We start from the raw sequence: 12,371 nt of genomic DNA, 5'->3' as shown, positions 1-12,371 counted from the left end.
TGGGCTGGGTCTGGGGGCTTGGAAAGACTGGGCTGCAAGATCATGGAACTGGAGCCCAGACTTGACGGTGGTGAGCTCACCCAAGGGCAGCCATGGGAGTGACCCCGGGGAGAGCCCCAGGCCAGGAGAGGAGGCACAACCTGCCCCCCGCACCCCCACCCCCCGAGTCCGCTGAGCCAGCCTTGTCTAACAGGGCAGACGCAGCCTGTCGTCTCAGTAAGCTCCCAAACTGAGGGTAGGAGGTACTTCCAGTCTGAGGGGGAGATGTGGCACCCACTTCAAGGAGCCCCCAGTTGATGGGGGAGATAGATGGTCCTTATCCTCAAGAAGCTCCCAGTCTGGTGGGGGAGACACACTCCATGGCCTCAGAGAACCGTCATTCTGGTGGGGCAGACACCGTTCCTGCCTCTAGGAGCCAGGTCTAAGCGGGGTGACTTGTCCCCACCCCTTGGTGCCCTCAGTGTGATGGAGGAGGCAGAAGCTGAGCTTGCATGACCACAGTGGTGGGTCAGTTCCCTTGGCAGTGGGTGTGTTGCCAGGAGGGCCCTGGAGGGCTTTTGGAGTCTGGGGATATGGTCCCAGTCTGGATGTGAGGTTGCGGCCCAGGGTGGCAGGCAGGTTCAGGCTTCTGGGACCTTTACCCACCACCCCCTCTGCTCTCGCAGACGAGCCCACCAGCCCCAGCATTGACCTCCAAGCCAAGCACGTCCCTGCTTCTGCTGTGGTCTCCAGCGCCATGAACTCCGCCCCTGTCCTGGGCACCAGCCCATCCTCCCCAACCTTCACCTTTGCCCTCGGCCGCCATTACTCCCAGGACTGCAGTGAGTGCTTCCCGCAACCCCAGCCCCAGCTGCTCCCTTGCTGCCTGGTCCCACTGGTCCCTGTTGGGCCTGCTGCCTGATGGCTGGTCTCCCCCACTTGGCTTCTGCTCCTCCCGGGGTCCCCTGGGGACCAGGTCCCCGGGCCCTGCCCGGATGGGAAGGCTCCAGGTAAGCCCCCTCCACTGCCCTGCTGATCCAAGGCCCTTCTGGGCGGCTTTGCAGGCAGCATCAAGGCCGGCCGCCGTTCTTCCTACTTGTTGGCCATCACTACCGAGCGCTCCAAGTCCTGCGACGATGGGCTCAACACCTTCCGGGACGAGGGCCGGGCTCTGCGGTGAGGACTGGTTGTGGCAGGACTCTCGGCCCTGGGGTCTTCTACACGTGGAGTAGCAGGCTTCCTCCTGCAGGACCTTTGAGCCTTGGGGCTTGTGGGAGGTCCAAGCGGTGCCTTCCATACCCCTCATCCTTGATCCTCACCCCCTAGGCGCCTGCCGAACCGCGTGCCCAGCCTGCGGATGCTTCGAAGCTTCTTCACTGATGGGGTGAGTGGCACGTGTGTGCTGGTGAGGGTGTTGGAGGGCTGGGGTGTCCCACCCGTCAGCTCTGGAGCTTAGCCTTGGCAGCAGGGCCTGGCCTGGCCAGGCCCTGGCCAAATGGGTCACCCGGGTTCCTGTCTCCTTCCTACCTTGACTCTCCCCACACTCACTTTGTGCCAGCCACGAGACCCACCCTCTCTGGGGGCTCTGTCATCCCCTAAAGACACTGTGAGCCCCCCCACAAGGCCTTTGCACTGTCCTGCCAACCCCCCACCTCTCATCTAGAAGGTTCTTTCCATGCCCACCTCCATAGCCGCAGGACTGACTTTTTCACTTTCTCTAGATATATTTTTTTCTCTAGATAATTTTTAGGCCTTCTGTCAGATTTCAGCCTAGCCCTGACTTTCTTGCCTCCCTCCACTGCTGTGCTTTCCTCTGAGCACTTCTGTTAAGCACTTTATGCACCCATCTCCTTTCTTGCCTGTCTCCCCAGCTAGAATGTAAGCTCCATGAGGGCAGAGGTTTCATTTGTCTTATTCACTGTTTGACCCTACTGGGTATCTAACACAGTGCCCACAGTGGGAGGCACTGGGTCAGCATTTGTGTGGTGTCTTCAGGGGACAGCAAACACCCTGGAAAGGGGGTTGGGGACACAAGGTTGAGAGCGATGGAGAGGCCAAAGTTTCCAGCCTCGGACCTTGGGAGACACAGGATCAGTTCTGAAATGACCTTAAGTGTTTTGTTTTTTTTTTTAATATTTTTAAAAATTGTATTTATTTATTTTTGGCAGCTCTGGGTCTTTTTTTGCTGTGTGAGGGCTTTCTCTAGTTGTGAGCAGGGGCTTCTCCTTGTTGTGGTGCACAGGCTTCTCATTGCAGTGGCTTCTGTTGTGGTGGAGCTTGGGCTGCAGAGAACTCGGGCTTCAGTAGTTGTGGCGCACAGGTTTAATCGCCCCCCCGGCACGTGGAATCTTCCCGGACCAGGGATTGAACCCATGTCCCTGCATTGGCAGGCAGATTCTTTTTTTATTTTTAATTTAATTTACAACGTTGTGTTGTTTTCAGCCATACAACAACGCAAATCAGTCGTAACTATGTATATGTATATATATTCCCTCCCTCTTGAGCCTCTCTCCCACCCACCACCCCATCCCACCCCTCTAAGGTTGTCAGACCACCGGGCAGGGCTCCCTGTGTTATACAGGGCAGGCAGATTCTTAACCACTGGACCACTAGGGAAGTCCAGGCTTAAATCTTTTTGATTATAGATGGGCTGGAAAAGGCATCTTGATTTCTGTTTTCTTCTTCTTGGCCACACCCTGTGGCTTAGTAGGATCTTAGTTGAACCTGCACCCTCAGCAATGAAAGCGAGTAGTCCTAACCACTGAACCACCAGGGAATTCCTGGCATCTTGATTTCATTAACACCTTGATGATTCTGTCACCTGGCTTCCTCCTTATCACTTCCTCTGCTTACTTAACCCTCCCTTAAGCTGTCACTGCTATTGCTGGAGTCCTGCTGACACTGTCACTTCCTCTGTTAACTCCTTGTGGGCATGACCACCTGCTCCACTAACTCAGTCTTTGTTGATGTTCCTACTTCCCCTGTTTATGTAACTTCATGTGGACACAATCACTTCCCCTGTTGCCTTAATTCCTTCAAGTCTGTAAAGTTAAGTGTGGTGAGGCATGTGGCCTGCAGGTCACATAGCCTTTCCTCCTTTTTGGCTTCCCCATCACATACGTCTCATGACATCAACACAGATGGATCAGAGAGGGCAAGCAAGGCCTCTGAGACCACACAGCACAGAGGAGTGTAGCACACACCAGGCCCGTGGGGCTGCAAGTGGCCCACGGGGTTTCTGAGATGCTGGTACTGTGGGAGCCACCCTAAATTGCTCTCTGTCGTCTCTCTGCAGTCCTTGGATAGCTGGGGCACTTCCGAAGATGCTGACGCTCCTTCCAAGCGACATTCAACCTCTGACCTCTCAGATGCCACCTTCAGCGACATCAAGAGAGAAGGCTGGTTGTATTATAAGCAGGTCCTCACCAAGAAAGGGAAGGTAAGATGGCTGGAGGAATGAGCTGGAGGTGGATGGAAGCTGGCTCCAGCAGAACTCTCCAGTTTTTCCTACACCCACCCCACTGCCTCTGGAGCTAAAGAGAGCCAGCTAAGACTGCTGCATGAGAAGTAGAGGTTAGAGGCCAGGAAGAACTTCCCAGGGGTCCTAAAGAACTCATGAAAAAGAGTTAATCAGAGAGACGGTCTTTGCTGTGGGTGGGTCTGATCAAGTTGTGCTTGGAATTCTGACAATACTATCCCATGGTTGATCCTTGGTTGGCAGATCACCCCCAGAATGGCCACTGGGGCTCATGGAAAATGAGAGAGCAAGGCCAGGGTGATTGTTTTAGGGGAGCTGGAACCCCAGAATAAAGCAGAGGTCAGCCTTTTCAAGGCCATCAGAGGTTTTAGTTTTTATCCTGAAAAGTGTTAGTTGCTCAGTTGTGTCTGACTCTTTGAGACTCCATGGACTGTAGCCTGCCAGGTTCCTTTGTCCATGGGATTCTCCAGGTAAGGATACTAGAGAGGGTTGCCATTCCCTTCTCCAGGGGATCTTCCCTACCCAGGGATCAAACCCAGGTCTCCTGCATTGCAAGCGGGCTCTTTACCATCTGAGCCGCCAGGGAAGTATTTATACTAAGGGCTGTAGTTCATGGGGTCTCAAAGAATAGGACATGACTTAGCGACTGAACAACAAGGGACAACTAAAAGCCCCTGGGGCCTCTTCCACTGGGCTTCTAGGGGGAGTGAATTAGACAGGGTCAAAGGGAGGCAAGAAGGCCAGGTAAGGGCTGCTATGGAGATCCAGGTGAGAGATGAAGGGGGCTTGGGCGTGGGCGGGGCAACAAGCAGGATCCCAAGGGACGAAGGCAGGGCCCCTGGATCTATGGAGTATGAACCCTGGCTCTAGGCAGCACCATGGAGCACAGAAGCAGGAGGAGGAGCCACCCCACTGCTGTGCCCGCCAGCAGCACTGGCAGAGCGGAGCAGAGCGGTTAATGTGAACCTGGGCTTGGCTCTTAACTGTGCTACGAGTTGCTGGTGAAGCTCAGGCGGCTCGCTGACCTATGACCGTTTCCTAGTCTGTAAATGGAGCGAATGCTAATCCACAGATCGCGCATCTTTGCTGAAGATTAAATGAGATGATCTAAGCAAGAGTTTACCCGGGTTCCTGGCCCTCGGGAGCTGCTCTTTTGCTTATTGCTATTGTTTGAATTTTCCATCCTGCCTTCTAGGGGATCTTGTACCTGGCAGGAACTTAAGCTTTGAAGTCAGACAACAGACTTGGAATTCCTGCCCAGCCACTTATCAGGCACAAGGCAGCTGGTAACCCCCTTAATGTCCGAGTCTCACTTTTCTGATCTGTGAGATGGGGACAGTGTTATTCTACTCCAAGGGCCCGTGTGAAAGTGAAGTGAGAGTGTAGTTGAGGCAGGGCCGGCACTCCTCCGTGCCCTTGTCTGGCCTGTTCATGATGCTGGACAACCTGCTCGGCTCCAATTTTCTGCTGAGGTTCTGCAGATTCAGGGATGAAGGAGCCAGGCCATTCCTGCCCTGCTGGGGTTCATGCTGGGCAGAGAAAGCACAGTGCTCGACTGCTGTGATGGGGGGCTCGGGAGCAGCACGTAGTAACCTATGACCCTGACCTCAGCGGGATGGGAGGGGGTGTCTGGAAAGCCATGAAGGGTGTCTGGGGATCCATGAAGCAGGAAATGTGTGATCTGACAGGGCAGACGCCCTCTTGGGCAGCCTAGGGGAAAGGTGGCAGGGGGTGCTGGGCAGCTGGGAGCCAGGACGAGAGATGGAAGCCAGGTGTGGAGTTGGGTGCCTGCCCGCTCTCAGGCCCATCCCATGGGGTAAGCCTTTGCAGGTGAGGGGGTGGGATGGAGATGTGAGCCCAGGAGGTAAGTGTTGCATCTGTGACAGGTGGAGACAAGGCCATTGCTGTTGTCCAGGTGAGCGAGGGGAGCGGGGCAGAGGAGAGGGGACAATTTAGAGAGGTGCGAGGGGGAAGGAAAGCTGGGCGGGCTGCAGACTGGGAGGTGAGGGAGGGTGGAGGAGGCAGTGTTGGTTCCTGGGGTCCCAGCTTGGGCTGGAGGGTCAGTGAATGGGGGGACCCTTCCCCCAGCTGGAGGGGCAGGTTTGGGGAGAGGAAGCCAAGAGGTTCTTTGGGGGCCTGTGGCGTCCGAGGGCCCTGGGGCATCCCCGGTGGAGGTGTCCTGGTGACAGAGGCTCCGAGGGTGTGGCATCAGGAGGGAGGTCCACCTGGAGAGGGCGCTTGTCCATCAGAGAGGACACGAGTGTCTGCAGCCACAGGCGCAGGAACACTGAGGGAGAAAGCAAGAGACGGCTGGGCCTTGGGAGGAGTAGGCCGGTGTGGACAAACGGTCCAGCCCAAGGCTTGAGGTGATAGCTGCTGACTCCTGCCTGCCAGTGGGCTGCCCCCCGCTCTGGGAGGCCTCTGGCAGCCCAGCCGCAGGATCTCCTCAGCAAAGAAAGGACCTGGCCCCTCCCGGGCCCTTCAGTCTGTCCAGGATCTGGATTGCCATCCAGATGTTGTCTGCTCCAGCCAAGTCCAGCCTCCCCTCAGCTCCTAGCTCCCAGCCTCTTTCGGAGGCCACTGACTATCGGTCAGAGGACGAGATGGGTGGGTGTGACACAACCCTGCAGCCAGACCCAGCATTGGAGCTGGATGTGACCTTGGAGCTGGGTCACAGCTGGTGACCCAGCTGAGTCACCTCTTATTTTTCTAATATGGCATACTGATGCTAGGGGCAGGGGGCCTGGCTTATCCAAGGTCACCTAACTGGTTTAGTCCCAAAGGGGCTCCTTGTCACCATCTCACTCTGACACTAAACTTCTCTTGGAGGGCCCTGCTGTTTCCTGCTGTGAACATCCCTGCCTGGGTCCAGTAGGTATGGGATGATGGGCAGGGTTCATGGCCAGACGTGGCTGTGTTCACCTGCCAGCCATGAAGTCTCCTCATCTAGTTTGTTCTGAGGACAGAGGCTCATGCTGGCTGAAGAGTTGTAGGTAGGCTGTGAGCCAGAGGAAAGTGCCCTCAATCTAATGGGGGAGATGGAGCCCCAGCCTGCAGGGTGTCGTTCCAAGAACGACTAATTCATTTACTCAGTAAATATCGATGAGCACTTCCCCTGTGCCAGCATGGCTCTAGGCTCTGGAGTGTGGAGGCGAGAGGGCAGACAAGCTCGCTGGCTCAGGAGCTTTTCCGAGCTTTCCCGATATGGAGAAAGCTGCCCTTAGCCAGTAATCTGAGGCTGCGGTGGGCACTCAGAGAAGATGAACAGAGTGATGTGACTTTTTAAGTGGGGAGGAAGGAGGAGCTGCCATTAGGGGAGAAATGCTTAGAGGTGGTTTTGCTGAGGAGGTGATGTTGGTAACACTTGAGCTTAGACCGTAAGGGTGAGAAGGAGGCAACCACATGAAGAAGAAAGACTAGGGGCTCTGGGCAGAAGGAAGAGCATGTGCAAAGATCTGGAGAAAGAAAAGTCTTGGCTTGTTCACTAGAAAAGGCCCCTGTGGCTCAGCATCATGGGAAAGAAAGAGGGATGGGTTAGGAGAAACAGGGACCTGATCACAAAAGACCTTAGATTTGATTCCAGCAGCGATGGGAAGCCATGATGGGAACCAAGCAGGGGCAGCCAGGACCTCGTCTATATTTTCAAATGATCGCTGTAGCTGCTGCATGCAGAGTGGGTTGCAGGAGGGAGAGTGGAGGCTGGGAAGGTTCATGCAGTGGTCCAGGCAAGAGGCGTTGTTGGTGGTGGCAGGAAAGATGGAGAGAGGTGATATTTTGGAAGCAGAACAGTTGTGATTTCCTGATGGGTTGCAGTCAAGGTTGAGGAACAAGGAGGAGTCAAGAGCAATTCCCAGGTTTCTGGACAGACGACTGGGTGGATTTACTGAGCTGGAACAGATGGATGGAAGGGGAACAGTAAAAATCAAGTGCTCCATAGTGAGCAAGCAGCATCTGCAGTGCCTGTGGGACACGCAGGTGGAAACACTGAGCAGACAGTGGGAGGTACTGGAGCGCGGCTCCGGGGAGATGCTGGGCCAGGGCTATGTCTGGGCATAAGCATCAGCAGACAGACAAGATTTTGAAAAACGGGCGCGGATGGTGTCATGGGGGAGGTGTGCAGGGGGTGGGGGCCCAGGACAAAGTTCTGGAGCTCCCCCTCCTTTAGGGCAGGGACTCTCAGCTCAGCATTGTTGGCATTTTGGGCCAGATGACTCCTTGCTGTGGGGTTGGCCTGGCATCAGCATGTTTAGCAGCATCCTCGGCCTGCCTCTGCCCACTAGGTGTGACAGGTGTGACAACTGAAAATATCTCCAGACAAACATCTCCTGGTTGAGAACTGCTGGTGTAGAGGATGTTGGTTGATGGGTGGAGGGGTAGAAAAGGAGTCGGTGAAATTAGGAGGGAAACCAGAAACTGTAGGATCCTGGATGCCAAGAGAGACTTTGGAGAGGGAAGGAGTGACTGACTGCTGGCTGGGTCCTATACCACCAAGAGACTAAGCAAAGGGCTGAGAAGGGCCTGGGCGCTGCCACAAGCTTTGGCAACACTGGGCCCAGGTAGCCTGGTAGGCAGCTTCCCAGGAAGGGGAGACGGAGTGGAGTCTTGCGTCAGAGGCAGAGAAGCAGGGAGATCAAGCGTGGTTGTTAGCTTCTGACTATCTTTGCCCGCGAAGGGGAACAGAATGTGGACCGGGAAAGGCTTTAGGAGGATTGTATGGAAGGTGGGTCCTGCTTGGTGGGGGGCCTGATTGCCCTCTGGAGCCCCCTGCCGGTTTTCTGGGGGCATTGCCCTCTGGAGCCCCCTGCCGGTTTTCTGGGGGCATTGCCGATGCCGCCGGAGCGTGGATGCTAGCACTTGAAGAGAAGGTTGGGGACCCTCTGGGGCCACTGAGAACGATGGGTAGGGGTGTCCAGGCCGCTGCGGGGCTGAGAGAGGTGGGAGACTGCGGGCAGGAGGCCGCCCCAGGTGCCGGCGGGAGTGGCGCAGAGCAGGGGGCTCCGGCGGGCAGTGGGGTGGGGTGCCCACCGCTGTCCGCTGTCTGCAGCTTCTAGGGCCCCCTCGGGCTCTGGGGGCGGGGAGGGCAGGCCCAGCCTCTCACCTCGCCCCCTTCCCCTCTCTCCCCCTCCCCGTGTCTCCCTGCAGAAAGCGGGCGGCGGCCTGCGCCAGTGGAAGCGGGTGTACGCCGCGCTGCGGGCGCGCTCGCTCTCGCTGAGCAAGGAGCGGCGGGAGCCCGGGCCGGCGGCGGCGGGGGCGGCGGCGGCCGTCGCAGGTGAGGACGAGGCGGCGCCCGTCTGCATCGGCTCCTGCCTGGTGGACATCTCCTACAGCGAGACCAAGAGGAGGCACGTGTTCCGGCTGACCACCGCTGACTTCTGTGAATATCTCTTTCAGGCTGAGGACCGGGATGACATGCTGGGCTGGATCAGAGCGATCCGAGAGAACAGCAGGGCCGAGGGCGAGGTGAGGGCCCGGCTCGGCCCCAGGCGGGCCAGGGAGGGCAGGGCAGGCCCCAGAGCCCCTCTCACCGGCCGGGCTCCCCTCTTCACCGCTCGGAGCCTCAGTCCCCTCTTGCATAAAGTGGGCCAACAGGAGTATACCTGGCAACTCTGCCTGCCCAGAGTTTGGTGTGAAGAGACAATGCATGGGACAGTGGCTCACAGAGGGCCTGGCGTCCTTAATGGGCCTGGCGTCCTTAGTGTTCCACGACTGGCAGTAACAATAATAGCTGTCAGAGTGACAGTAATTATTATTATTATCATCGTTGTTATGACTGCCTTGGGCAGGCTCTGGCACAGTGAAGTCAGGTCCAGGCCAAACCTCAGCCTCTGGGTGGAGCTTTGGGAAGCAGGGGGTCTCCTGTGAAATGTATTACAGAAAGAGGTCCCCCTGGGCCAGAGCTGTGGGGGACCGCCCTGCCAGGGCTGGCCTTTCTGCAGGGGCAAAAACACATTGACCTTGGGAGGAGGCCAAGGGGATTGGCCTTTGGCAGCAGGCAGCAGGGGCTGAGCCAAGGGCTTTGGCAGGGAATCCAGGAGAAGTTTTAAATGGCGCCCCCTCCACGGTGCCACTGCATGCCAGGGGCCTGCGCTGCGGTATCTGCCTCCACTCACTCCAGCTGCCAGGTGCCTGCACAAAGGTGCCTCTGCACACCTGCAATTATGTAGGAGTCCTGGGCTGGAGGCTGGTCTCTGCCAAGAGGATGGTGGACTTGGGCCCTGGTCCAGACATTCATCTGTTCTGGCCACAGGAGGGGGTCCTAGTGTCCACTGAGGACACACCATCTCACTGATCCAGGCTCTGCTGCCCCAGGACATTGTCTGTCCTTGATGCAGGGAAAAAAGCACCTGAAATTTGGGGCCCTTCTCTGCAGGGACTGGCTGGGCTGTCCCCAAAAGGGCATGAGCTGAGGGTCCCAAGTCACCTGCATTATTGCAACAGCTGCCCCTCCTGGGGCTCCTGGGCTGTGCCTTGCCAGAACTGTGATGAATGCCACATGCATAATTCTGTACCCCAACCCTGAGGTTGCCATATTATCTCTCCAAGGAGGAGACTGAGGCTCAGAAAGGTTAAGTGCATTGCCCAAGGTCACATAGCTGGTGAGGGGTTGCTCGGGAATCCGGCCCTGGTCTTTCTCGCTCTGGGGTCTCTACCCTCCAGCTGGCAGATGGAGGAGAAGGGAGGCAAAGCCGAGGCAGGGGCCAGGGAGAAGTCCTGGTGGTTTGGCCATGGGCACTGATGGGATCTGCTTTCTCTTTCCCTCCTCCAGGACCCCGGCTGTGCCAACCAAGCTCTGATCAGCAAGAAGCTTAATGATTATCGCAAAGTGAGGTAAGGCCCAGTCCTTGTCCTGGCCACGGGGTGGGGGACACCCCGGGCAGAGGTCATTCTCCTGGCCCACCTCCAGACCTGAGGGCAGCCCCCGAATTGCCCTCTCTTGGGAGCAGGGAGGGCAGAGGGGCATTGAGGCCTCCAGTCCCCAGAAGGGCATGGGCAGAATGGGCTTGGGGGTAGAGGAGAGGTCTGAAGAGGTGGGAGGCCAGGGCAGGTGGCATGCTGGGCCACCCCAGTGAAGACCTCTTCCCTCTTCCTACACAGCCATAGCTCTGGGCCCAAAGCTGATTCTTCCCCCAAAGGCTCTCGTGGCCTGGGGGGACTCAAGTCTGAGTTCCTCAAACAGAGTACGGCACGTGGCTTCAGAACTCAGGACCAGCCTGCAGGGAGCAAGGGTAGGAAGGTGGCTGCTAAGGGGGTGGTATGCATGTGGGTGTGTGCCGTGGTTATCCTCATGTATCTGCCCATGTGTGTATGCCTGTGAGGGTCTGGGGGTCTGAGGGTCTCAGAGGTGGAAAGGCCTGGAGCCTGATCTCCCTACAGGACATCCCAGCTGGGTGGTCCTGCTTGTGTCTTTCAGGAGCAGGAGGCAGCCTTTTCCATCTTCACACACCTTTGACCATTAGAAAGTTCTTTCTTTGGTTGTACCAGAATTTATGGCGCCCACCTTGTTGGCAGCCCCTGAGCCCATACAGAAGTCCCCTTATTACTCTGAGGCCTCTCTTCCCCAGGGTAAACACCCTCATGACTTTGGCCTTCTCTGTTGGGACAGTATAATTTCCCATCAGCCCTCAGCATCTTGGTTGCCTTTCTGAAGAAGTCCCTTTACGTCCAGTGTGTGAATGTGATGCACAAGTGTCTGTGACCAAGTGTGGTTGCTGCCCCTCCCTGGGCCCCTAGCTCACCCTGGCTCTCTCTGCCTCCTCCAACCCCAGATGACAGCGTCTCCACCCCCAAAACCCCCTGGGGCATCAACATCATCAAGAAGAACAAGAAGGCAGCCCCCAGGGCATTTGGGGTCCGACTGGAGGAGTGCCAGCCAGCCACGGAGAACCAGGTGGGTTCCTGCCACACTCCAGGGCAAGCAGGGAAGTGGAGCGACTAAGGCACAGAGGATCAGAGCTGCCAGGAACCTTGGCACCAGCTCTCCTCCTCGTCTTATGGACACAGCTGGGGAAGCCACCCAGGGAAGGAGCACAGAGCTGAGTCAGAGTCCCTGATTCCCAGCTGGTGCTCCTTCCCAGACCATGGCAAGGCTTTGGTGTGATTTCTGGCTCCCAGACTGGAGGCAGCGAGAGCCTTTAGTAACCACCCTCCATGGGATTCTGGCCTTTCTCTGCTCCCATCTTGTCCTCCCCACCTCCAGCCCACTGGTGGAGAATACTGTTCTTTTTAAAATTGTATTTCATTGAAGTATAGTTGTTGTACAATATTATGTAAGTTATAGGTGTACAATGTAGTGATTCACAATTTTTTAAGGTTATACTCCATTTATCATTATTATGGAATATTGGCTATACTCCTTGTGTTGTATAATATATCCTTGTAGCTTATTTTACACCCAGTAGTTTGTACCTCGAATCCCCTACCCCTGTCTTGCCCCTGCCCGCTTCCCTCTCCCTACTGATAACCACTACTTTGTTCTCTGCATCTCTGAGTCTGCTTTTTTCTGTTGTTGTTATATTCACTATTTTACTTTTTAGATTCCACATATAAGTGATATACAGTATTTGCCTTTCTCTGTGTGACTGATTTCACAGAGCATAATGCTTTCCACGTCCATCCATGTTGCTGCAAATGACAAAATTTTGTTCTTTTTTATGACTGTGTAGTATTACATTGTATACATGTACCATATCTTGGCAGTTTTAAATAATGCCACTATGAACATTGGGGTGCATGTATCTTTTCAAATTAGTGGGTTTTTTTTTCCCGGATATATATCCAGGAGCAGAATTGGTGAGTCATCAGTCAGTTCAGTTCAGTTCAGTCGCTCAGTTGTGTCCAACTCTTTGCGACCCCATGGACTGCAGCATGCCAGGCCTCCCTGTCCATCACCAACTCCCAGAGTTTACTCAAACTC

At 55.9% G+C, this 12,371-nt stretch overlaps 1 protein-coding gene across 8 annotated transcripts in view; it reads left to right on the top strand.

Annotated features, from left to right (window-relative positions):
• Window positions 1-12,371, top strand: part of ARHGAP23 (Rho GTPase activating protein 23) — an 82,943-nt gene that overhangs the window by 43,599 nt on the left and 26,973 nt on the right. For 7 of the 8 annotated variants that reach the window (XM_081582318.1, XM_081582317.1, XM_081582316.1 and 4 more), the window contains 8 exons: window positions 666-821; window positions 1,044-1,155; window positions 1,306-1,363; window positions 3,275-3,418; window positions 8,600-8,917; window positions 10,224-10,285; window positions 10,553-10,683; window positions 11,224-11,345. In XM_081582318.1, coding sequence (XP_081438444.1) covers window positions 666-821; window positions 1,044-1,155; window positions 1,306-1,363; window positions 3,275-3,418; window positions 8,600-8,917; window positions 10,224-10,285; window positions 10,553-10,683; window positions 11,224-11,345 — 1,103 coding nt within the window. The remainder of the gene's footprint in view (window positions 1-665; window positions 822-1,043; window positions 1,156-1,305; window positions 1,364-3,274; window positions 3,419-8,599; window positions 8,918-10,223; window positions 10,286-10,552; window positions 10,684-11,223; window positions 11,346-12,371) is intronic. The other variant, XM_081582320.1, reaches the window with a different exon arrangement.

Source organism: Giraffa tippelskirchi, chromosome 3, assembly GCF_054371585.1.
Source record: "Giraffa tippelskirchi isolate mGirTip1 chromosome 3, T2T-mGirTip1v1.2.pri, whole genome shotgun sequence".
NCBI lineage: Eukaryota > Metazoa > Chordata > Mammalia > Artiodactyla > Giraffidae > Giraffa > Giraffa tippelskirchi.
The sequence above is the reverse complement of the archived record's forward strand: the minus strand, read 5'-3'. Positions and strand labels throughout refer to the sequence as shown.